We start from the raw sequence: 26,117 nt of genomic DNA on the forward strand, positions 1-26,117 counted from the left end.
GACAGGCTGGGGAGGCAGGGGGTCCCACACCCCTCCCTGGTGCTGAGGATGCTCTGCCCTCACCCCAGGGTGGACAGCAGAGCTGGGGCACTGCAGCCTCCCTCCCTCTCTGCCACCCCAACCATTTGGCAAAAGGGATTTTATTTTTTAATTTTTTTTTAATTTTTTTTTTTTTTTTCTCCAGCGAAAACCAAAAATAGATTGATGGGAAGCGGCTGGGGGCTGGGATGCCATTAGCATGCAAAATGGGGCTATTTATCTTCCCTGCAGCTGGGTTCTGCTCCCAGAGCTGGCAGGGAGCCTGCTGCTGCTGCCAGGGGGCTGCGGGATGGCACCGTCCCCAGGACAGCCCCGTCCCCTGCTCAGCCCTGTCCCCATCGGGACATCAGGCCCATCCCCTGCCAGCCCTGTCCCCATCAGGACACAGCAGGGTTGGAAGTGAGACCCCTCAGAAGGAATGAGCAGAAAACCTGCTCATGAGGTGAAATGAGCAGAAATCTTCTGCTCCCAGAGATAATTTGGCTTGGAAATTTTTAGTAGGAGGGAAGGGGGAAGCGAGGCTCACAGCTTACAGCCCTGCAAGCAAAGGCTGGGGGACACAAGGGTGAGCAGCACAGGCGCTTTGTCCAGCTCCAGGCCCTCCTGGCATGATTCTGGCCCTTTTTCTCCCTTTTCTGCCCCATTCTGCCCGGGGTTTGTTAAACACAGCTCAAAATTATCAGCTTTGCTCCCTGCAGGGCCGCTCGCCACCTGGGATGTCCCTTAGCTGTTACTAGTTTCCTATCACAATAAAAATAATAAATTGCTATAAATGTTAAACTCCATGACAGCACAGCTCAACATCCCCATCCCCACGACCTTCATCCCCACCATCCTCATTCCCATTTTCCCGTACCCATCCCCACCATCCTCATTCCTGCTTTTCCCATCCTCATCCCCATGACCTTCATCCCCACCACTCTCATTCCCATTTTCCCATCCCCATCCCCATGACCTTCATCCCCACCACCCTCATTCCCATTTTCCCATCCCCATGACCTTCATCCCCACCATCCTCATTCCCACTTTACCCATCCCCATGACCTTCATCCCCACCACCCTCATTCCCGTTTTCCCATCTCCATCCCCATGACCTTCATCCCCACCATCCTCACCATCCCCGTCCCCCTCCTCTCGCCCCAGGTCCTCCGCCCCGCCAGGGGGCGCGCTCTCCCCGGCGGGGGCGGAAGCGCCGCTCTGCCCCCGCGGGCTGCCCCGCCTGCTCCCGCTGCTGCTTCCGCCGCCGCCGCCGCCGCCGCCGCCGCCGCTTTCTCGGCCGCCTCTCCCGGTTCTGCTCCTGTCCCTCTTCGGTCTCGCCTCGGTGTCGCTTCGCCACCACCGCCATCATGAACAAGAAGAAGAAGCCGTTCCTGGGCATGCCCGCGCCCCTGGGCTACGTGCCGGGGTTGGGCCGCGGGTGAGACGCTGCCAGGCCAGGCCTGGCTCACCCCCCCACCCCCGTCCCTTCCCGGCCCGGTCGCTCCGCCGGGCCCCGGGGCTCTCCCGAGCCCTTTCGCTGCCCGGCTGGGTCCCACCTCCCTGCCCCACTCATCCCTGTTCTCTCGGGGTGGCCTCGAGGCTTTTCAATGTTGTCCCTTCCTGATGGTTCGCGTTGGGGAGGTTTGTGTTTAAAAGCGAGCCTGGCTCCGAGGATGAGTTCCCGGGTGCCTCAGATCGGGATTGTGTCCCTCCTGATCTTGTGCCTGTGTGTGCATGGGACCGTCTGAAAAATGATCAAACTTGTTGAGGGAACAGTGAGAGGGTTTGGTGACGGCTGAAACCATTTTTAGGGTGTTTTTTGCTGGGTGTGAGTTGTATTCGTCCCCCACTGATTTGCTACTGCCTTCCCTGGGGAGATCCTGCTGGCTGTGCCCCTCGAGGTGCTGCCAGGCGAGTGCGGGGGTTCAGAAGAGCTCCAGCTGCCCCATCCTTTTGCCCAGACCCCCAGCCCATGGAGCCCCACAGCCTGCAGGGTCAGCTGAGAGAGCCAGAGACAGAGTATAGAAAGGAGGCCATGCACGGGATAGGTGGCAGAGCCATGAGCTGGCTGGTTGCAGTGTGTTTGTGAGAAAAGTTCTCCCTGTAAAAGGGTGCCCAGAGAAGCTATGGCTGCCCAATCCCTGGAAATGTCTGAGGCCAGGTTGGATGGGGCTTGGAGCAATCTGGGATAGTGGAAGGTGTCTCTGCCCATGGCAGGAGGTTGGAATGGGGTGAGCCCAGAGGTCCCTCCCAACCCAAACCGTTCCATGATTCCAAGGCCGTTTTCCCCCCTGGCTTTACGAATGATGGTCATGGGGAGTTCCTGATGCCACATGACATTTCCCCTGCCTGTCCTGAGCAGTGACAGTGGCAGGCTGGGGTGCAGTGAGCTGAGCAGCCCCTGGTTTGTCCCTGCAGAGCCACGGGCTTCACCACCCGCTCCGACATCGGCCCTGCCCGCGATGCCAACGACCCCGTGGACGACCGGCACGCGCCGCCGGGCAAGAGAACCGTGGGCGACCAGATGAAGAAGAACCAGACTGCAGATGATGATGATGAGGATTTGAATGACACCAACTACGATGAGGTGAGGAGGTTTTCATCATCCTGCAGATGGATTTTTCCCAGGTGGAACAAGAGTCCCTGAGCTCCCTGCTACAAACTCACAGAATTCACAGAATGATTAGGTTGGAAGAGACCTTCAAGATCATTGAATCCAACCCAGCCCAAGCACCTCAACAAAGCCATGGCACCCAGTGCCACATCCAGGCTTTTTTTAAACACACCCAGGGGTGGTGACTCCACCACCTCCCCAGGCAGACTGTTCCAGAACTTTATCATCCTCTCTGTAAAAAAACCTGTTTCCTAATATCCAACCTATATTCCCTTGAAGCAGCTTGAGACTGTGTCCTCTGGTTCTGTCAGTAAGAGCCCCACACTTAGCTGGGGCTTCAAACCCAGAATTTCCTGTAGTTTGCAGGCAGCATTTCCTTTTTTGTTTATTGTTTGAGACCTCAGTATTCACAATGGCATGGTGCTTACAGATTTCTGTTGTGGCCTTGCTTCGTGAATTGTGGTTTAATTACTGATACAGAGCCCTGAGAGTCTTGATAAAATATCCATAAATAAAAATCAGTTTAAGCATTTCAGGGGTTGTAATTTTTTTTTAAATTTTCTGTATTTTTTTTTATTCAAATGAAAGCTTGTGTGCTTTGACAAGATTTGACTCGATGATCTTGGAGGTCTTTTCCAACCTAAATGACTCTGTGATTCTGTGCCATATATTGTCCTTAAGTGGCCTGTGTAGTCTCTTGTGTTTAAGTCCCACTTTGGTTGGTTGAATGTTGTGATATTCTTTCTGCTTGCTTTCACTGGTGTAAAAAGTGAAAGTGGTTAATGGAAGAAAATGGCTTTTCTGTCCTGGGATCTCATTTATTGCTGAATAGAAGTGGTTCAGAGAGAGAAGCAATTTTGAGAGAAGCAATTTTGTAGCAGTTTTGCTTCAAATGGTGTGGGAGAATAAACACCACCATGGGGTGGTAGAAGGAGGATGTTTTTATTTAGGGATGTGTTAGTCTGATGTAATGTTGTCAGCAGCAGTCTGTGAGTGCCTTTTCAGGTGATTGTTGGCTGTTGCAGGAACACAACTTTAAAAAAATGCCTTTTTTTCCCTCTTTATTGTTTTTTTCTCTCTCTCCAATTTCCCAGTTCAATGGCTACGCTGGGAGCCTGTTCTCAAGTGGCCCCTATGAAAAAGATGATGAAGAAGCAGATGCTATTTATGCAGCTTTGGATAAGAGGATGGATGAACGCAGGAAGGAGAGGAGGTAGGATAAGCTACAGCACTGGCAGGGGGTGTTTTCTGGTTAATTGAGGATGACAGGTATTTTGCACCACTTGCTTTGATAGTGAATGTGGTTAAATTACTTCACTGTAGTTAATTAAGAGTCGCTGTAGTTCATTAAGTTTGTGTGGGGAGATGCTGAGCAACTGATATTGATGCATCACAGACTGCACAGTAGACTGGAAATTGTTAGAGAAGTCACCTGATGCTTGTAAACAGTATGTGTTACTTGTTAAATTCACTTCTCATTAAGAGGAGGTCAGAGACTGAATTTTGCTTGGAGATGTCTGTTTTTACACTATAATACTCTCTTATTTGATAAAGGATCTCTTGTTATAATGTTGATAATCTAAGCTTGGAAAAATGCCTTTTTTTAATGCCCTAACTCTTATCAAACACATTTTTCTGTTATGTCAACACTTTAATCAAAGACTTTCCAAGTGTTGCTTTGAGCATAACCTCAGTATTCCTTTTCCTAAGGGAACAACGAGAAAAAGAGGAAATAGAAAAATACCGTATGGAACGACCCAAAATTCAGCAGCAGTTCTCAGACTTGAAAGTAAGGAAAAAAATGTCTGAAATGTGACTTTTTGTGAGAGACAAGAGGTGGCTGTGTGTTCTTTTGTGTGTGTTTGTTTCTTTGCTCTGATTTTGTGTATTGGCAAAGGAGTACTTTGATCTTCTCCAGATTAGAATTACTTTCTGTTGGAAGAATAAACACTGTTCTTGTGGGTACACAAGGCAGTGAAATTTCTGCAAGTTTTGATATTGGTAATTTTTGTTTTGTGCTTTGTGGAAGATGCTACACTTCTGTCTTTGAGGGAAACTGATAACTTGTTGGCATTGCAGGAGTAGCTGAGCAGAATCTCCTGATTCTAAATCTTCTTTTAAGTAAAATGTATTGTTTAAGCTGTTGTCTAATCATTAGTAGTAAACCACTCAATGCTCCAGGCACTAGGATTAATCTGAATGTTTGTAGCACTGAATCTAATAACAAAATTGATTTGGAATCTCAGTCTGGACTAAAACCAAATTCCAATTAAACGCATCTGATTCTTTTGTACATTGGATTAGGAAAAAAGCCTGACCCTTAAATTTTTAATTGATCTTGAATTATTTCAAGAAAATAAATCTGTTAAGGAGTTAGAGCACTTCAAAAGCCATTTCTGCAGCAAATACTGATGACAGCTCCTTTGTGAACAGCGGAAATTAGCAGAGGTGACTGAGGAGGAGTGGCTGAGTATTCCTGAGGTTGGGGATGCCAGGAACAAGCGGCAGAGGAATCCTCGCTATGAGAAGCTGACTCCTGTCCCCGACAGCTTCTTTGCAAAGCATTTGCAGTCAGGGGAGAATCACACTTCAGTGGATCCACGCCAGACAGTGAGTACACAGCAAACCTGGGCAAGCTCTGGCCAAACTGGGTTAGAGATTGGGATTTGACCAAAAAACTTGGTGTGGTTTGTGAGTCTGCCAAAGGAATTCTGGGTGTTAAACTTGTGTGCTTGCTGGAGACTTTCAGTGCACAGCCATTACCAGAGAAAACATGGGGATAAGCAGAGAAAACCTGGTTCTTGTTTTAAAGATGGAAGAAAGTGTTTCTTTTCTTATTTGCTGAATGCAAGGTGGTGATAGTTTTAGTGAACAAAACCATTTCTGTTACAATAACATCTTGCAAAAAATGAACAGAAAATAAAGTTTGCTTTCATTTAATGGTTTGCCTAATTCTGGGGCAATTGTGTTAAAAAGTGTTTGCCTTTCAGTCAACTAAAAATGAGGTAATTTAGCTTGCTGCTCTATGGCCAGAGCTACTGTGGTCATAGAATTATAGGAGCAGCTGACTGGCCCTGGACTAGCTCGAGGTGTCCATGGGACTTCTTTGCAAATATTCTTATTTAAATGTGCCAAGTTCAGATGCCTGAGCTTGAATTTTTCACTTTCTCACTGTTTATTTCACTGACTTGACTGAACTTTAGTTATTACCTATAGATTTGAAAATCCTGTATGAGAAATGTTTTGGGATCCAGGGAAGCCATATCAGAAGTACTTGTGGGGGTTGGGCATCTGTGTCCTGCAGCTTCTGGGGAAGTGCAAATCAGCCAATAGTCTGAATAATTTTTGAAATCTCAGAAGAGGTTTTAGGAATGAATTTCTCACTCTATTTTTTTTAATAGCATCTCACTTTAATTTTTTTTAATAGCAATTTGGTGGACTGAATACTCCATATCCAGGGGGTTTGAATACTCCATACCCAGGAGGAATGACACCAGGCTTGATGACACCTGGGACAGGTGAATTGGATATGAGGAAGATTGGCCAGGCCAGGAACACCTTGATGGATATGAGGCTAAGCCAGGTAAGGATGAGGGAAGGCAGGATCTGTCACTGCTTTGAGAAAAGTGTTAAATTCTCTTGGGTGTTAGAAGATCCAAGGACAGCTGAGCTGTGAAATAACTTTGTAGTCCCTCTCCCCAGATTTCATGCCCTCAAAATGAATAGAATTTCCTGAGAAATACTGGTTTGTCCCTGGAATTCTTGTTCATTATGGAAGAACAGACTGCCTGGTTATAGCAGAGGTGCCCTTCAGGCAAGCAGCACAGATAGTGCTACCAATGGAAGCATCTCTTTTGTCCTATGTGGGGATGCAGGACAAACTGCTGAAAAATTCTGATTTTTGCCTTCTTTATCATTGATTTTCTCATCTAAATCTGGTTATTTTAAAAAGAATTCCTTTAGCTGGCAGGCCTGCAAGACCTTGGGTGGCTGCTTGTCACCAGCCTGCTTCTTGTCTGGATTTTAATGTTAAAATTGTGTATTTTAGAAATAGAGAAAAACTAATAAGCAAGGCTTTGTGTTTTCTTCCTTTCTTGCTTTTGGAAACAGATGAATATTTAGGATTTTTGTAGAGCCACAGTGTGTTTTTAGGCATTCAGGGGCTGTGAGTGGTCATTTCAGCAGCTGTGACTTGACTTTCCCAGGTGTCAGACTCTGTGAGTGGCCAGACTGTAGTGGACCCAAAAGGATATTTGACAGACTTGAATTCCATGATTCCCACACATGGAGGAGATATCAAGTAAGTTTAAGAAGGATTAACAGATTTATCCTCTTAGCAATGGCACTGATCCTACATGTAAATGGAAATCTGTCTGAGTGGAGGCTTTCAGCTGGCATTTAGTTTGTAAGAAATGGCAGGTGAGTTTTTGAGGATGAATTCTTTTAACATGAGATCTGGTCTAGTCTTTCAGCTGAGGTATTAGCATCTGACCTGGATGCATCAATTGTGGAGATTGTTTCCATTCCATCCCTATTTCCATGCCAGAGTGATGGCAGTGTGTGGCTGCCTGCCAGCCAGGAAATAACCTGGTTAATTGTTACCTTTGTGCTGCTAATTTAGGCTTGATTGACGACCTCTGAGAACCTCTTTAGCCTGGAGCTTGACATTTCATAAAGACTTGCTCTTTAAATCAGAGCAGTATGTGCAAATATTGATGCTAATTCTTGATTTACATCAGTGCTTGGGCTTATCAGCTTCTGGCTGCAAGTGCCCAGCTGTAATTCCCAAAAATCTTGCTTAATACTTAACTGGTTTTCACTGTGATCTGGCTGTGTTGGTGTGTATATGTGAGCTTGTTTTAGTAGAAAGTAGTTTGTGTCTCCAATATGGAAAAATTTGAGGTCACAGTTACTGTGGATCTGAGCACATCCTTGTTCAGGAGAATTGTTTCCCAATGTGCTGAAAATGTTCCTTCCTGTTTTTCCCTCCTCCTTCAGTGATATCAAAAAAGCCCGTTTGCTCCTGAAATCCGTCCGAGAGACCAATCCTCATCATCCCCCAGCCTGGATAGCATCAGCCCGACTGGAGGAGGTCACTGGCAAACTCCAGGTGGCCCGAAACCTCATCATGAAAGGCACAGAGATGTGCCCTAAGGTCAGAATTGCTTTGCTCCCCTGCTGATCCTTGTGGCATAGTAGGAAAAAGTTGTGGTTCATGAGCAGCAGAATCTCTGTTAAGTTAGATTGAAGCTCTGCCCGATACAGCTTCACTGTCCACTGTATTACAAAATACCTGCTTAGCCAGGAGCTGTGATTTTTACATTCTTGTTCTGATGTAAAGGGTGCTGGGTTGTTTTTCCTGACAGAGTGAAGATGTTTGGTTGGAAGCTGCCCGGCTTCAGCCTGGAGATACAGCCAAGGCAGTTGTGGCCCAGGCTGTGCGGCACCTGCCGCAGTCGGTGCGCATCTATATCAGAGCAGCAGAGCTGGAGACTGACATCCGGGCCAAGAAACGTGTCCTTAGGAAAGGTGAGAACTCCTGGGGGCTCAGGGATTGAAGACATTGCACTCTTTGTATTGTGTTGTAAGTTGTTCAAGATGTGGCCATAAGTTCAGCTGCTTTTTTTTAGCTTCCTTGTTGAAATTACAATTTGTGTACTAATGGTGGAACTTGCTGCTGTTGAGCCAAAGAACAAAAGTGTTGAAGTGTTTGTAGAATATCCTTCAGCAGAAAGCTGCTGGTAGTGAACAATTCCAAAATGGTATTTCACTTACCTAAGCCAGTTCCAGCTTGATCACAATTAGATAAGTAGATGGAAGCAATTAAAAAATTATGTTCTAAGGATAAAAAAGGTGCTCTAGATGTCACCTTGTGATACTTTTTGGAAAAGATACTGGAATTGATTGTTCCTATTTGCTTGTAGCCCTTCAGACGCCACAGTGGCTGCTGCTGGAGGAGCTTTAGAGGTCTTGGGGTTCTCTTATCATTCAGCTTGTTGAGCTGCAGGATTTGCTATAGTGTAGCAAGTTTTGTCCTTGGCAAAAGGACAAAAAGCCTTTCTTTGTGGTGCTTACCTGAAACCTTGCATTTTCTTGGATTGATTGCACTTGGAGGTTTTCCTCTTTCATGGAATTACTGTCTGTTCCAAACAATGATCTCTTCAACAGCAGTTTGTTGTATTGTCCTGAGCCCAGGTCTTCCTCAGAAGTTCAAAATATGAATTCTTTGATTAGTTTAAGTAGCTGGGCCTGTATCAGTAGAGATTAGTTCCCTGATGACTACTGAATTGTATTAGTTACATCTCCTGCCTTTAATCTAGACAGGGAAAAGGGTCTGGATTTGATACATTTACTGAATCATTGTGAAGCAGTCTGCAGTATTGAGTGGTTTAGGTTCAAAGGAACTAGTTGCCTCCCACCTCTTACCTCTTGCATGTAAAATTGCAGATCTCTAGTGAGATGACCTCTTACTACATCTGGACGAAAGGCATCTCAAAGTTGCTGGATTTGAAGTTCTAAAGAGTTCAGATATTAACTATTCATTAGCTTTTTTAATTTCCATTGGCTCTGCAGTACAGCATGGTGTGAAGTGCTGCTCCTGTGACACTGCGTGTCCTTCTCAGGAACAATCACAGATGTTGAACAGAAAAACACTTTTAAAGGAGCAGAAATAGATCTGTGAGCCCAGCTCAGGTAGGGGAGGGTCTTGTGTGAGAGCAGTGACTTACCCACTAAGTACTGAGCTTTGCTTTAAGAGCTGTATTTATGAAGAGAAAAACATTCAGTTTTTGGAACCACCTACCTAATCTCGTGGTACAGAGCTGTTAGTGGAATGGAACTGGATTTATCGTTCTCTTCCCAGTTTCTGCCTGTTAACAGCTTCACAGTGCTCCTCTGCTGCCTAGGGAGCATCAGTAATATGGAGCTTGGAGCCTTAAGTGGCAGCATAACCCATTATTTCTCCAAAATAAAAAAGCCTGAGTGCCAGGTAATGTCACTGAAGTGTGACCTTCCATAATGCATTTCTCCGCTCTGTGTGCATTCCTACCATCCAGCAGAACCTCTGGAGTTTTTAAAGCCTCAGTCTGACTGGAGACTCAGCAAGCTGAGTGGCTGAAATACAGCTTGAGGTCTAAAAATCAAATTCTGTGTTTATGAAAACATGCTCTGTCCTGCAGAGTGATGCTTTCAGATCTTGGAGGCTGACATTACTCACTTAAATTCTTCAGGAAAATCTCCTGCAGCTGTAGACTTGGAGACAAATGGTTAATGTTTATTGTAAATCTCTGTGTGTGTCAGGGTAGGATGTGTTCTGAGTTGAGGCTCAGCACTGTACCTCTGCAGCAATGCCTCAAACAACAGCCTTGCCTGGAAGGCCAGCTAGTTCCAAAGTGGTTTTAGATGCCTTTTCCCACTCAGTTTTGTGTCCCTGTGATTGTGCTTGCTTTATTGAATAGGGATGTGCTCAGTCCTCTGTAACTATGGCACATTTGTGTACAGTCACCATGGAAGCAGTGGAAGTAATGCTGCAATGCAGCTGATTTCAGCAGTCTGGGGTGCAAATTGGAGTGACAAAAGGCTAAAAAACCCCTTTGGTTTCTCAATCTCTCTTAACGAGGGCTGAGGAAAGTTGTTGTTTGGTATTTAATGTTTCAGACAGCACTTGTAGGACAGGCTGCAGAGAATGCAGTTCTACCAGCAGCAGCTAACTCTGGGACAAGATTAAGGAAGCCTTGAAGAATCCTAATCAGGTGGAGTCCATATTGCATTGCTGGAAGCACTCTTGGTGCTCATGGCTTGCTGTCAGCGAGACCTTTTAAGTTTTTATGCATCCCTGTTTTATATTTGCATGGCAGGACAACAGCTTTTTGGGAAGTGAAGCTGGGGTCCACTGAGCTGTCAGGAGAGGCTTACAGGAAAACATTGTGAAGGGACAGTTTCAACATGTAAGGAACAAGGCTGTATTATTAGTTAGTGTTGAAGATGCTCCTTTTCTATAAAGGCAGACCTGGCGAGATTTAAGCTGCCCAGTTTTGAGGATCTTCATCTGTTCATATGCTGAGACTGGAGGCTTTGTTCAGCCAGGTGTTTTACTGAGGAGGATGCAATTGCAGCATGTAGAACAACAACAAAAAAAAGCCCTTGGCTCTCCAAAACCTGTTTCCAATTAAAATGATTAAGTGTTTTATTTTCTGATTTTAAATTCTCATTGTTGAAGCAACAGCCCAAATAAGTAAATTCCCTCCTTTCCCTCCTTCAGGACATTTCCTTGTAATAGCACAAATACTTTATTGTATCATGTTTAGAAAATACAGATCTCATTGGTAAACTATTTTATCATTATTAACATAATTGTTTTGCCTCTCTAGCCCTTGAGCATGTTCCAAACTCGGTGCGTTTGTGGAAAGCAGCCGTGGAGCTGGAGGAACCTGAGGATGCCAGGATCATGCTGAGCCGGGCTGTGGAGTGCTGTCCAACCAGTGTTGAAGTGAGTTTAAAAAAAAAAAGTGAAATAAAAAAAACCCTACACCCCACTTCAGGCTGGCAGTAGAGCTTTGCAGGCAAAAGGCAGGATGAGCTGTGTTTCTCTCACAATGGGAGGTTTTCTCCCACAATGGGAAGGATATGATGAGTAGTGGAATGTGTTTTTTTTCCCTTTGGAGTTAATTGTCTGGTGGTCATTACATGCCTCATTTTGGTGTGTAATTGTTAGGTTAGTCATGGCAGTGCACAGCTGTGCCTGCTGTAGGCACTGAGCCATGTTTGTATCCATGTGTGGTGCCTTGACAGATGGGAAAACAAGTGAACATTTAACCTGGTGAATCTAAAAGTTACTCATTTCTGAAAGACCAAACCAGAGTGTTCAATTCAGCTGTTTGAGAGTTGATGTGAACAGAAATAGGAGAATAACAGCCCAGCAGATGGGGATGATACCCAGGGATGATCAGGGCAGTAGCAGCCTGTTTCTCCTCTCCTCCATTGGTATTCCACAGCCTCCTTGCAGTGCCTGAGGACTGTTGCCAACCAGTAGCAAGCAGCGTGAAGCTGCTTATCTCTGTGGGCTGACACTGCCATACAGCAGCCTTGTCATCTCCTTGTTCTCATCTCCAATCCATCTTTTGTTGCTCTGCAGCTGTGGCTGGCTCTGGCAAGGCTGGAGACATATGAGAACGCTCGTAAAGTCCTAAACAAAGCCCGCGAGAACATCCCCACGGATCGGCACATCTGGATCACTGCTGCCAAACTGGAGGAAGCCAATGGAAACACCCAGATGGTGGAGAAAATCATTGACAGAGCCATCACATCTCTCAGGGCTAACGGGGTGGAAATCAACAGGGAGCAGTGGATACAGGTATGTGCTTGGTCTTGAAGGCCCAGGGAGACTCTTCAGGTTCTGGTCTGAAGGCTGCTGGTGGTTACAGGACAGTGTCATTTTGCATCTGGCTTATCAGTGGAGGTCTCTGTGAAGAGACAAGAGATGAGACTAAAAAGCTGAGTAGGGTCAAGGCCACAAGTGATACCCTGGGGTAACATCACATGTGTTTTGCTGAGAAATGTCTGGTTTGCTTCTGTCATGGAAGATAAGTAGCTTCAAGTTGAAGCAGCTGCTGCCTTAAGTAGGATGGAGGCTTAAAGCCTTCAGTGAAGGATTTATGTATTTTTTTGCATATATGTCTTTTGGCTTGACAGGTATTTGTTTGCCCCACAAGTCTTTGTCAAATGGCATTATGAGAAATCAGTACAAATACTGCATTTGCAGGATGTAGGAAATACTCTGTTAGTCCTGTACTGAAACTCTTTCCTCCTGAATATGTACTATGCTTTGTTTGATCATAAGTCTTTAAAGCAGTTTCCTACTGAAATAATTTACAGTGGGTCAAGGCAGCAAAATCTTACACTGCTTAAGAGCATTGATAATGAATGAAGTATTTAATATTAAATGGATATTCTTGTTAACATCTAAAAGAATTCTGACTTCTTTACAGCAGTAAAAGAATTAAAGGTTAATTTCAACTTCTCTCTAAAAAAAAATCCATGAGCACAGCCTCTGCATCATTGTGTTCTCGAGTTCCTTCTCAGTACTAGAACTGCTCCATTTCTGTTATCTGATCAGAGGGCTTTTCAACAAGTTTAAGCAAGACATGCTTGGCTTTCTGAAAGCTTTGAGTGTCAGGAAACTTCACTTTTCCATACATGGTCTGGTGAGAGAGTCTTTGCACCTTTGACTTTACACTGCTTGATGGGGTACTCTTAAATTTAGTTATTGCTAAGCCCTTATTGAGACTTAATCATCTCAAAGCTAAAAGAAGGTCAGTAGTTTTGATGTTACAGTTCTTCCTTGTGAAATTTTTGCTTTTCTTATTGGCCAAGTCCCTGCTTGGGTCAGGCCAGGGTTGTGGAGCTGTAGGAAAAGACTTCTGGGTCTGGAAAGATCACACATTGTCACCTTTTCAGTGGATGGAATTGATGTGATCTGTTTCTTAAGCAGCTTGTGAAAGGTTCTGTGTACAGCTGCAGCACTTTCCTGGTGGCTGCAGGCTCCTGCTCAGTGTCAGGGTGTGTTGGAGCAATGAGATGTTTGTGCTGTGGCAGTGACCACAGTGTCTCTGTGTTTGTGCACGAGGAGTTGCCACTGCAGACTTTAACCTCTTGTGCTGAGCTCTCAGAATGAGCAGGGCTTTCCTGTTGTTCCTAGGATGCCGAGGAATGTGATAAAGCTGGAAGTGTGGCCACGTGCCAGGCCATCATGAGAGCTGTGATTGGGATCGGGATCGAGGAAGAAGATCGGAAACACACCTGGATGGAAGATGCAGACAGTGTATGTCCAGCTGGGATGCTGCTTTTTGTTGGGTTTGCTTTATTGCAGGATTGTGGTTTTTTGTTAGAGGAAATTGCACTGGTGCTTGGGAAATGGCTTTGTCAGTGAAAGTGGATGTGATTCCCACACCACCTGCCTGCCTTTGGCCACTCTCTGCCTCAGGAGGTTATTACAGAGCTTTATTCAGATTTGAGTTTTTACTAAACAAAAAGTTGATATTGGTATAGCTTGTGTGCTAACTTGGTGTGGATTTTTTTTTTTTTTTTTTTTGGTGAGTGTGAGACATCAACAGAGATTGAGTTATGAGTAAAGGAGCTGGGAGTTGAGTTTCAAGGCATAACCATTGTAGCTCAGGAGTTAATGTAAGACTGGACAATGGAGTGGGTAAAAGTTTTACCAGGCTTTTTTGCTTTAGGGGAATAGTTTGAACATGTGCTAAGAACTAAATCATATTTCAGCCTGAGAAATGTCCAACTTCACTGGCCTTAAATTGGGCTCAGAGCAGTGGGGGGCACATGCTGTGGTGCTTAGGGTTTTGCCTGTGAAATAACAAAATGAAGTGCTAACATGAGATCCTTTCCAATGCCTTGCTGATGTTTCAAGCTGGCCTGTGAGTGTCAGTCCCATTGAAAGACCAGGGATTCTTGTGCTCTGTAGAGGGATACTTGGAAATTCCTTCCCTGCTTCCTTTTAAAAAGCTGATTGTAAGTGTTCTGTTCTCTATTAATGCCTCAATTCATGGATTACACCGAGTTACTGAGTTCTGGGTTGAATTGTGCATGTGTAATTCCTGCTTGCTCTCGATTCCTGTGCTCCCTTAAGCTGACTTAGTCCTGATCTGTCTTCCCTCAGTGTGTTGCTCATAATGCCCTGGAGTGTGCCCGAGCCATTTATGCCTATGCCTTGCAAGTGTTCCCGAGCAAGAAGAGCGTGTGGCTGAGAGCAGCCTACTTTGAAAAGAACCATGGAACCAGGTGGGTGTGCTGCACAATCCCTGTGACAGGGGGACAGGCTGGGGATGAAGGAAAACTGCAGCATGTTCCCTGGTGTGGTGCAAGTGCAGAGTTAGTGCAGCTGGATGAAACTCACTGCCGTGTTTTGCAGGTCTGACCTTCTTTGTTATTGTTGTGCTCAGAACATCCTTAAGTTTTATGAAGTCATAAAATGGTTCTTGGCAATAGGGGTTACGTGGTAAAAATAGCTGTGAAGAGACAAGGTAGGAACAATTGTCTTTGAGAAGGCACCTCTGGAAAAATATAGGGCTACAAATCACCTAAAATGTGTTTTATTTAGTTTTCATAGATAAACGACTTCATAGCTCAATGTGTCCAAGCATCTCTGGTATTTTCTGATTAAACACTGTGAATGTGTATCACATTCTGAATTAAGATTGGTGTTATACTGTTACAGCTCAGGCTCTTTTTAAAGTTTATTCACAAAGCTTTACATATCAGAAACTTTCTGCCCACAGCTTAGACTAAAGCAAACAATCTGCAGTAGGCCACTTATACACGTGGAACCATCCTTATTAAGTCCAACAAGGCTATGTTGTGGAAGTGACTGCAGATGCTGAGTTCTTCCTCATTCAAGCCTTTTTTTTTTTTATTGGGAACAAATATACCTTCTCTTTTGGTGTTGTTTTCCCATGTTTCCCAGTGGTGGCTGGCTTTTAAGCCCCATGTTCTACCTGAAAAGTGTATTTGCCAGAGGAGAAAAAAATAAATTGCATAAGATCAAGCCAACCTCATCTAACAATTCTGAAAACCTTCCTGTCTCAGCTTCTAGAAAGGTTTGTTAAGCAGAATGACTCTTTCTAAGAGAAAGGAGCTGTTTGTGTGAGGGCTCTTTCCACAGAGGCTATCAAAGGTGTCTGAACAATGAGCCGTTTGTGGAATGCTGATTTCAGAACCCTTGTGGAAAAAGACCCCACCCTTTCCTTGTTATGAAACAACTTATCAAGGTTTACAACACTGGACTTTGCAACAATATTTATAGCACTGAGTGATAGTGGAAATGGTGTGAGAGAGCTCGCCTTTGGCAGTACCTGGAGGGATTGTAACTTGCTGTTTCTTGTCCTCAGAGAATCCTTGGAGGCTCTTTTGCAGAGAGCTGTTGCTCACTGTCCCAAAGCCGAGGTGCTGTGGCTCATGGGAGCCAAATCCAAGTGGCTGGCAGGAGATGTGCCAGCAGCCAGAAGCATCTTGGCCCTGGCTTTCCAGGTGGGTCTGTTACACTTGTCAGAGGGTGTTAAATGTGACAGGTAAAGAATACAGAGCAGGCTTTTTCTGTCAACACCGGATTCCTGCTGCCTTTCAGAGTGATGGAGACTTCCGCTGTTCCTTGGTTGCTTTGTGTGACAAAATGTTCTCCTGTAAAATAGCAGCAAGCTGGAAGCAAGGCTGTGCTACTGCTCTTTTAGTAGTTCTACACCAGGTTCTGAGCTGGAACAAGTTGTCCAGAGAGGTTGTGGCTGCCCCATCCCTGGAGGTGTTGAAAGCCAGGTTAGATGGGGCTCTGAGCAACCTGGTCTGGTGCATGGCATCCCTACCCGTGGGATTGGGATGAGATGATCTTTAATGTCCCTTCCAACCCAAACCAGCCTGTGATTCTATGAATTTGCAAACCCTCAGTTTTACTAGCATGACTCCCACCAATCCCAGTCATGGATCAAAATCCTGTTGTCTTGGGTCACCTCAAGGGAATGATTGTGGTCTGCCCTAATGAGGTCACTGCATTACTTATGTCTTGCATCAATCCCACTAATGAAGGGAATTGCTTGCTGGATGCTGTAGCAAAGATAGGCAGAGTGCTTCTAACACTGGGAATTAGGCTTAAAAGCTAAGTGAGAAAAAAAAAAGACAGGTCCTGAAACGGAAGGTAAAAGATACTTCCTTAATCTGTTCTCAGTGCTCTTTGTTACTAGGCTGAAAAGTTCTTGACTGAAATGACTTTTATTGGAAGAGTTTTCACAGACCTCAGTGGGGAATTAAAGCTGCAGCTTTTTTGCTTGAGGGTAATAAAATGAGGGTCTCATTGTGGCAGACCCTGTGATGTTTTCAGTATTTAAACTGGAAGTTCAGAAGATCAAGCATTACTGCTTTTCAACAATTGAGAAGCATCCAACTTCTAAACTGGCATATATCTTTGTGTTGCCCATCTGTTTTGGAGGATTTCTATAAACTTCAAAGGTCAAAGAAGACTGGGAGGAGCTTGCGCTGAAAAAAAATCCTACTGTGGATTGACAAAGCTCTGATTTCAATTTTAATCTGGATCAAACAGAGGATTAAATCTGCTGTTGATTCACTGTGTGCATTTGTCTGTCACTTTGTGTTCTTGCAGGCCAACCCCAACAGCGAGGAGATCTGGCTGGCTGCCGTGAAGCTCGAGTCGGAGAACAATGAGTATGAAAGAGCGAGGAGGCTGCTGGCAAAGGCTCGCAGCAGTGCCCCCACAGCAAGGGTAAGGACGTGGGGAGGGTGGAGGGGCTCAGGCCTCTTGGCCACAGGGGATTTGGGACGGAAGGAGGAGTTCCTTCAGTGCTGTGGCCGTGGGGATTGACCCTGTGGCTCCCTGCCATTGCCTTCCGGGGCATGGGGCCGCTCTGCAAGCGCTTCGAATTGCGACACGAAGTCGTGGCATGATGGGAAAAAAAGGCCAGGATCAAGTGAAGGGTTTCAATTGGTTTTTTACACAAATGGCAAAAGTCAGGAAATTCCCAGTGTACAGCTGTTTGTGTAATGTTTGTTTTGCATAAAAGCACGTCTTGGAAAAAAGAGAAAATGCTTTCACAGAAGACTCACTTATGCTTCTACTAAAGACAGCTCTGGGGTGGTTTGGTGCTTAAAGTCACACTCCTGTGTTTATCTCCAGTTACCTCTGGTATGATAAACTGTCCGTTTTCAGCTCTTCATACAAAAACATTTTAACTTGTCCAAGCAAATGAAAAGTTAGTTTGATCTCTGTCCTCTGTTCCTCCCCCTCAGTTGTTGTTACATCCTACATCTTTTTAACTGTCCTCTTCCTCCCTGAGTCAGGGAGCTTCTGCAGCTGGGGCTGAAGCTCTGCTTTCAGACTTGGTGCCTCTTTTGTGAGGTCACAACTGGGGGAGTTTGGGAATGGGGAGGATGGGGATCAGAGAGCAGTGAGAGAGCCTTTGGTTTGTCATGTATTTCTCATAGCTGTGACTTCCCTGCATAGCCAGAAGGAAGGACTTGGGGGACAGAAAAGTCAGTTTCTAATGAGCAAGACAACAGAGCCTGAAGCCATAAGTAAGAAAAAGTTGTCTTGGTAGCTTGGATCTGAGGAGATCAGATTGTGCTGGTGAAGGAGGCTCAGATTTGTTAATTGGTTGTGCTGTTAAAGCTGTGCTCTTTATGCAAATACTACTTTTCCAATGCAAGCCATTCTATGATTCTGTGATAATGCAAATGCCAGATCTATGTTAATAATTACGTAAATAGGTGAGATACAGGTGGACCAGACTGTTCTAACTCCTTTAGTATTTTCACTTACCTTTCTTATTGTTACTTGTTCCTGCTATTATTTAACACTGATATTTCAATTTTTATTTTACTTCAAACTGTAGCTAATCAATAACACTCTAATATGATACATGAAAGGATACATGAAAGTGGGAACCTGCTGCTTGGGCAGATAAATGGTTTTCTAATGGCTGCTGGTGGTAAACAGCTCTGCTTTGTTCCCAGGTCTTCATGAAGTCTGTGAAGTTGGAGTGGGTGCTTGGGAACATTGCTGCAGCCCAGGAGCTCTGTGAGGAAGCCCTGAAGCACTATGAGGACTTCCCCAAATTGTGGATGATGAAAGGACAAATTGAGGAACAAAAAGAGCTGGTAGAGAAAGCACGGGAGGCTTATAATCAAGGGGTAAGATGGATGTTACTGCAGGTTTGCTTTGTGCTGCTGGCATGGAGAGATGTCTGTCTTTGAATCAAAATGGACAGCCAAAGACATGATTTCTATCATTGGTTAAAACAGCAAAAGAAAAAAAAATGAAATAAGCAAGAATTTCTTTTACCCATTACCCATATGCAAGATTGACTTTCTTGCTTGAGAGAGTTCTCCGTATGCCTGACTCCTCACAGGCAGGAAAAAAGGCTTTGCACAGTAATTCTCTAAGACCTGTAAAGACTAAAACCAGAACTCTTAAAAGAAAATCTTTCTTGGCAGCTCTTAGATGCACACTGTGAAAGGAGGTGGCCTACAGAGCACTACTCTCTCTTTTAAATGGTAATTGGTGTCCTTGGGTATGAATGCTCAAAGTCCACAGCCATCAAAGTCATTTGGGCACAGGTTTCTGCCAGGGTCCATATCCTAATGACTCCCTGCACACTCTGCTGTGGTTTGGGGATGTGTGAGAGCCCTCCATCTGCACAAGGAGCACAAATTGTGGCTGTGTTAAGGGAGGTGTATTCTTTCCCGTGCTTCTGGGATAGCTCAGTCATACCTGAGGTACCTGACTATTTTGGGTACAGGAAAACCTAAACTTTTCTGCTATAAGATTAACTGGAGAAATTTGAGAGACGTATTCAACTCAGTCTCTCTTCTGCTAAACTCTCCAGGAGGATATAGGGAGGGAAATTCTTTTCTATAGGAATTAGAAGATTTTTTTCAAATTTACCTATGAGCATACTTTTTTTTTTTAAACAGTTGAAGAAGTGCCCCCATTCCATACCCCTGTGGCTTTTGCTGTCCAGGCTGGAGGAGAAAGTTGGGCAGCTGACTAGAGCAAGAGCCATCTTGGAAAAGTCTCGCCTGAAGAATCCAAAGAATCCAGATCTCTGGTGAGTTGGGTGTAGTTAAACTGAATTTGGGCTGCAAATTCAATCTGCTCTTCAGGACAGCTATTTCACATAATCTCAGCCATTTGATCCTGGGACTTAAGACCATGCCCATCCTGGAGTTTCTTCTGGACTAATAACTTCCCTGAATAGCAGAAATGCTTTGGTGGTCCTGGCTAGTTACTGTAAGTATCTGGGAAGTAGTTTTTTCTTACTGATAGGTGTAGTGCACAGAGCATGCAGCATGCACAGAACTCTTTCCTTGCCTGTTACTGCTGGTTTCAGATTGTTTTTTATCTGGGCCATTATGGAATAAAAGTCACATTTATTTTTAGATGGAGAGGAATGGGAAGATGTCAGTCACCTACACATATTCAGAATATAGGCAGATGTTTTCAGTTTCCAGTGACCTTCACCAGTGTTTGTTTCAGCCTGGTGAATGTTGTCATAAATATCATCAGAGTCTCTTCCCTACCAGGTTGGAGTCTGTGCGCTTGGAGTACCGAGCCGGGCTGAAGAACATTGCAAACACACTGATGGCCAAGGCACTGCAAGAGTGCCCCAATTCAGGTGAGCTGGGTCTCAGTTCTACCTTAAACACAATTGTTTTGCCCAGTTGATAGAAGCACATTTTTCCCCAAGATATCCTTTCTGGCCAGGTCTCAGAATGTGGTGTTTTGGAGAGGTGGCAGCCATCCTTCTGCAAAGGAGATGTTGAGGGTCTTTGAGAACAATCTAAGTTACTTTGTGCTCTCTCACACCTGAGGGATCATGAGTTGGTGTTGTTCAATTTTTCTGCAGTACCCACTATGTTATTGGATCTGTGGTCCACAGTTTGTGCCCAGGCTTCCTGCAAAAGCATGTTGAATGTGGGTGGGCTTTCTCGGAAGCTGGTACACGTCTGCCAAGGTTTAAAATTAAAGAAGTGTTTGTAGTTAGGAAGTTCAGTGGAAAAAGAATGGTGCTTTCCCTGTCCCTCTGGAGTACAGTTGGCCTTAGGAGTTTCCCAGTTGCTGGTTTGCCTGCACTGGTTGCACCACTGTGAGTTTAATAACTTGTGCTGGCAGCGAATTTCCACCACAGTCATGATTAGAGGATCGTGAACCGTAAATGTTCAGTCCTGGTTTTTGATTATTTTAGCTCATGTTAGAAAAGGCTAAGAGGTCATATGATGTAAGTCAGTTAGTTCTAACCAGCAGTGGAAACATTTGCCTCTTGGGATGGGAGGATAAAGTGCCTATCACATCCCTATTTTGGGACAGAATTGCACGAAGACTTAATTATTTAAACATGTTGACGTCTTTGGGGAGAAGATGTCACATAACTACAAATTGTAGTAACTTACTTCAGGGCAAGGCTTGGCTTTCCTTCAGGCTAGGTTTTGAAGAGTGTTTAATTGGTGGCTGTTTAAGTCTCAGTAAAATAATTGGGAATTAAGTTACTTTTATGACATGATAAACTCATTGCAAGGTATTCTCCATGCAAGTGGGTCACCAAAGCAGCACCACCCAAAATCCTGCTTTGTTTTTGTGAATGACCTAATGAGTGTTTGTCATCACAGGCTGTTTTACAGATCTGCCTGTTGCTATGGAAATGGGCAGCAGGATCTCAGTTTTTGTTTAACCAATTGCTTCCAACTTTATCTTAGACCTCAACAAACCATAATCAAAGCCTGCAGGACTTGGCTGGTTGGCCACCTGCAGTCATGCAAACCAGAGGTTTGGGTCCATCAATTGCTGAATTGATTCCTTATGGGTGGCAGGCTGCACAAAGAATAAAATAGAAATATTCTGGTGTTTGTGGTCCTATATGTAAAGAGCAAGAAGAGAGTCTCTCTCCTGTCCTCACTGCAGTTATCAAAGCTCGTGTGTGTTCCTGTGGTGCCATTTATGAGAAGCAAGAGTGCTTTGATGGAGTCCTGGCAGACACCAGCTCTCAGGCTTTGCTTTGAAGTGATCAGGTGTGCCTGGCTGACATGAGAAACTGCAGATTTCATGCTCCCCTGAGCTTATTTCCTGCCTTGCTTTTGGCAGTGAGAGGAGCTAGGGATTAAACCCAGCTTTCCTGGATCTGCTGTGTCCTTCATCAGTGTGTGTGGAGCCAGCATCAATAAGACTGTGGTGCTCTCCAGCACCCTTGAAACTGCTCCCAGACTGTACTTTGCACTTTTTGAGACTTCTGCCACTGCAGTTGCCTGTTCAAACAGCCAGATACCTTTCCCTTTGGAAATGCTGATTTTCCCTCTCTGTCCCAGAGTTTGCAGTGTGTCATCTGAAAAGCCTGAGCTCTGGGTTAGGAGGTACTGGAGCTGCAGGAATTGTGGTACAGAAACGCCCAGAGCTGAAACTCCAGTGTGGTTCACACAGTAGCTAAAAATTCATAGTACTGAATGAAGTATCTGTGTGGGAAGAGTGGTCTGGGATGAGGCTGGGGGTGAATAACCACCAGGGTGGGGCATGTACTGCTGCTTGTGATGCACAGCACCAGCCTGATGCCAGGGTGGGGAGGGCTAACCTCAAAATAACACTAAACAATCTTCCTACTTGATTTGATTAAGGAATCCTGTGGTCAGAAGCAATTTTCCTTGAAGCGCGACCGCAACGAAAGACCAAGAGTGTGGATGCTCTCAAGAAGTGTGAACATGACCCACATGTCCTGCTGGCTGTGGCCAAGTGAGTTTCTGTGCTTGATGCAGTAAAAATATCCACGTCTCTGTGTGGCTGCTTCCAGTATGGAACACTGCACTCCAGTACAGCCGTGTGATTCTGGCTGCAGCAGCTCTAATAAGTCCCAAAGCAAGGAGCAGCTCTCCAGCTGTCTCCTGGTAACTGTGCAAATCTCTCCCTTGATTCCAAGTGGGGAATGTCAGCCTGCCCTCGAGCTGTCCTGGTGGGTCTGGGACTGGCACAGGCAGCAATACACTCACACAAAGCCCTTTGCCAGAGGTGGGTATTGGCACCCTGCAAACTGCTTTCTTTCTGTCCCTTGAAGAGGGTTTCAGTGTGCTATCAGGTGAACTAGGCTTTATTAAGTGGTTCAGGATATGTTTTAAACATCTGTGAACATAGGAACTTTTTTTTTAGCTATTTTTCAGGTTTTATGTGGCTGACTGTAGTTTTCATCTTTTCTCTCTATCCTAGATTCTGTCAGGTGTCTTTTTAAATTCTGAGCTAGATATTCTGCTCCTGAATGTCCCCTATGTCAGTGTTCTTCAGCTGTGCCCTTTGCCAGAATGCAAACCACCAGCCATTCTGTAGTTTGCTTCTCTGAAATGGGAAGATAATCTACTAGGAATTGTTTTCTTGTCCAGGTTGAGTTGTGAGGATTGCAGTGATTAAAACTCACTGTTAGAATTGACATGTGCCATATCCTGCTCTGATGTGTGAGCAGCCTTATAGCAGCTGTGATGGAAACAAACTTACTTTTCTCCCTCTGTGAATAGCAGAAGAGGTTAATACAGGAGACATTTTGCTCGAAGTTGCCCAATTCTTTCACAACTCTACTTTATAAGCCAAAGAAAACTGTAGGATACACTCCAGTGACTGCAACACTGGGTTCTGCCAGATCCTGACAGCTGACTTGTTCAGCTTTAGCAGCAAGTGAGAAAAATGTTAACTTTCGCTTTATGGCAACTGCTCCCAGGCCCCTTCTGGTGCAACCTCAGGCTGTTTAACAGCTAATCCCAACATAAACAGCTTCCACCACCCATCAGGACTTGCCTCTGTAGGTACAGAGTGTCTCACATCTGTGACAAACTTTTGTTAAATATGTTCCTGAAAATGGCCACTACTTGCAGGTGTTAAACCTCTGCTATCATTGTTCGTGCTCTTGTAAATCACAGTTTATTTAACACAGAACAATCAAGAGTATTATAGGGCTTAAAAACAATCACATAAGCTGTATAATTTTATGACAGGCTAAGCTCTTTATGAGGGGTGGCTGATTTGATAAAGACCTTATAGCTCAAATGAACTCTTTAATGCAAAGGAGTGAAACCAAGAGACTCTTGACTCAGCTTGTTCATTACTGGGGAGAAATTTCAGCATTGACCAGTGCCTGGATGAAATGGCAGCAGTGGGGCTCTGCCAGGCTGGGATTTGACTGCAGAAGCTTCCATACTTGTTTTTCCTTGGAAAATGGGGCTGATAAGGCAGGTCTGCTCCACTTCACTCCAGCAGGCTTTGTATATGTGGGCATGTGACCATACAGCAGTCAGTTACCAGCTTTTAGAAGTTATTTAATTATTAGATGCTAAAATTGACTTGAAATGTAAAGAAATTGAAGGATTGGGAATAGATGTAGGCATGTAATCCTGTCCCTTCAACACCAAATCTAGAACAGCAAAATTAAAGCAATTGAGGCAGCAAAGGTGGAGCTCAGTAATGCTTCCCCTCTCAGCAGAGCCTGTCTGTGCCTGGGGCTGAGTTATCCTCTAAGTTGTCCTGCCTCAGTGTGGGGCAGTGAATAGGAAGTGCTGGATGTTCTTTTCAGTCCTCTCACTCCCTTCCCTTCCCAGGGGCAGGATGGTCTGCAAGTTGCCTAAATATCTGCTGTTTACTTCCTGGGAGAGCAGAGAACTGGAACACCTGCAGAGCCTTTAAGCCGGAGCTCTTGTGGGTTGCCCTGTTCCTCTAAAGTGAGGCTGTTTGTCAGCTCCCCTCTGCTCTTCCCACCAGGCTGTTCTGGAGCGAGCGGAAAATAACCAAGGCCAGAGAGTGGTTCCACCGCACGGTGAAGATCGACTCTGACCTGGGGGATGCCTGGGCCTTCTTCTACAAATTTGAGCTCCAGCACGGCACAGAGGTGAGTGTGTGCCTGGGAACAGGGGAGGCAGCAGCAATCCCTGGCTGGCAGGGGTTGCCCAGTCCTGGGATTGCTGCAGTGCTGGGCTGAGCACGCTGCCACTGCTCCTGCCTGTGTGGTCACAGGGGAGGCCGGGTGTCACGCCTGGTCATGAAGGAGCATGAACAGGCCTGTGTGGTGGCTTTTCAAAGGTGCTGTCATTAGCTGAGCTGTGTTTCAGGCCGCTTTGCTGTCCACAGTTCTGCTGGTTCATGCAAAAATCTCTGAAATGAATCTTCCTCTTGTAAAACTCAAGCTTGCTCAGAGGGGATTGTGCTGGAATTGCGGTGGTGGGTTTGTGTAACTGGGGCTGTTTCTTCCCAAGTGTTGAGTACAGGTTGCACGTGAACACAGCCAGAGGAACAGCCAACTCTAATCTCTTACAGCAGTTTTTACTGCTGAAATGATGGGGGTGTTTATCTTCTGACTTCAGAGAGACCTTTCACTTGACACAGCTCCTGCAGGTGGTAATGCACAGGAAGTTTCTGTTGCAGTTTCTCTGCAATAGCCAAAGCTTGCTTACCTGCAGCTCAGCCAGGCAGGAGACTTGCTGCTTCTGAATTTTGACATGGACTTCCTTTGAAAATAACAGACCCCAAACCCCACCATAATCTTTGGAAGAATTTTTGAATCGGAGAGAGTTCAATTTTTAGCTGTGTTCTGGAACAAACCAGGACAAACTGTAATTTCTCTTCCCTGTAGGAGCAACAAGAAGAGGTGAGGAAGCGCTGTGAGAATGCTGAACCTCGCCACGGAGAGCTCTGGTGTGATGTCTCCAAGGACATAGAGAACTGGCAGAAAAAGATTGGAGAGATTCTTGTGCTGGTGGCAGCCAAGCTGAAAAATACCTTCTAGAGTGTGCTGGCCTCAGCTGCCCCAGAGGTCCCTGTAGGACTCAACCTGCTCGTGGTGCCCTTTCATTGGCACAGATTTCAAAGGACAGGACATGGATGATGATAGGAAGGAGCTTTCTCCTAAAAGGAAAAGCTGCTTCCTTCTTTCCCCAGCATGGCCATCAGCTTCTGCAGCACATGGGAACATTGTAGCTGGTGTCACACAGGAGACAGGAGCAGTCTTGTGAGGCTCTGTTGGCATTTCCATGTTGATTCCTGATTCCCCCTGCAAACACAAGCTTTAATTAACGCTTGTATGGGTTCTGACATGTGGCAGTCCCTCTGTTCTTGGCCCTGGCATGTGTTCCCTGTCCCCCTTTAGTGTTTGGCCCATCTGATGTTGGTTCCTTGTCTGGATTGTTGCTGTTGGAATACGCTGAGTGTCCTTGAAGGAGATGGGTGGAGTTTTGGGAGCAGCCCAGCAGCACAGGGAAAGCTCTGGGCTGGCTCCTCTTCTTCAGGTGCTTTAGTTTGGTCTCTGCTAACAAGCTGCTGCACAGCTTGGAGGTCTTCCTCCAACCTGAGCAGCTGGAGCATTTTGTCAAATTCAAAAGCATATTTTTAGAGAACTTTTCCTCAATTTTTAAATGTATATAGTAAAGCTTATTCTTTTAGGTATCTGAGTTCATTAAGCACAGTGGTGGTTTGAAGTAACAAGGCAAAACTCAGCAATCCCTGAAAGCCCTTTTGAAGGAAGAACATTTATTTAGAGTTGTTGGGAGACCGTGCTGTTACACAGCTGTGACTGCCTGTGGCTGGGAGGTTTGGGATGGCTCCCTCCAAGTGCAGATAGAAAAAAGCAAACTCAAGAGAGGGAAAGCTTTGTGTTTGGGACCCTTTGTACACTGTCTTCAATTTTCTACACTTGTGATGTGTACTATTTTTACCCCAACCTCCTGACTTTCTTGTGATCATATAGAATGAGAAGCTGTACTGTCTTACACCTGAGGCTATAGCAGGTGTATCCAGGTCTGTGGATGTGCATTATCCCATGTATTTAGTTGGAGGAGAAACTCCCTTATTACTTGTTGGAGAATATGTATAAAATACAGCTTCTTTTTTTGTTTCCTTCTGTTGTCTTTGAGTGTGGTCTTGTCCTTTGATTCTGACTGGGAAGAGGGGGTCTGATAGCAG

The 26,117-nt window shown here is 45.2% G+C and overlaps 1 protein-coding gene across 1 annotated transcript; it reads left to right on the forward strand.

The window, feature by feature from the left end:
• The first annotated feature begins 1,268 nt into the window (after positions 1-1,268).
• Positions 1,269-26,062, forward strand: PRPF6 (pre-mRNA processing factor 6). The gene is made up of 21 exons (XM_054644198.2): positions 1,269-1,456; positions 2,437-2,605; positions 3,727-3,845; positions 4,343-4,421; positions 5,066-5,242; positions 6,060-6,215; positions 6,838-6,932; positions 7,631-7,787; positions 7,999-8,161; positions 11,002-11,120; positions 11,766-11,984; positions 13,329-13,451; positions 14,304-14,425; positions 15,532-15,670; positions 16,791-16,910; positions 18,158-18,334; positions 19,118-19,251; positions 19,727-19,818; positions 21,806-21,920; positions 23,925-24,051; positions 24,793-26,062. Exons 1-21 carry the CDS (start codon positions 1,386-1,388, stop codon positions 24,943-24,945), a joined length of 2,826 nt encoding a protein of 941 aa, XP_054500173.1. The 5' UTR covers positions 1,269-1,385; the 3' UTR covers positions 24,946-26,062.
• The last annotated feature ends 55 nt before the right edge of the window (positions 26,063-26,117 follow it).

The sequence above is a fragment of the Agelaius phoeniceus genome, chromosome 17 (genome assembly GCF_051311805.1).
Source record: "Agelaius phoeniceus isolate bAgePho1 chromosome 17, bAgePho1.hap1, whole genome shotgun sequence".
Taxonomy (NCBI): Eukaryota; Metazoa; Chordata; class Aves; order Passeriformes; family Icteridae; genus Agelaius; species Agelaius phoeniceus.

Bases quoted from the DNA above. Each gene is read 5' to 3' on its own strand.
- PRPF6 (XM_054644198.2), top strand. From the start codon at position 1,386: ATGAACAAGAAGAAGAAGCCGTTCCTGGGCATGCCCGCGCCCCTGGGC. The intron at 4,422-5,065 runs GTAAGGAAAAAA...CTTTGTGAACAG, and splicing joins AGCAGTTCTCAGACTTGAAA to CGGAAATTAGCAGAGGTGAC. The intron at 11,985-13,328 runs GTATGTGCTTGG...TGTTGTTCCTAG, and splicing joins ACAGGGAGCAGTGGATACAG to GATGCCGAGGAATGTGATAA.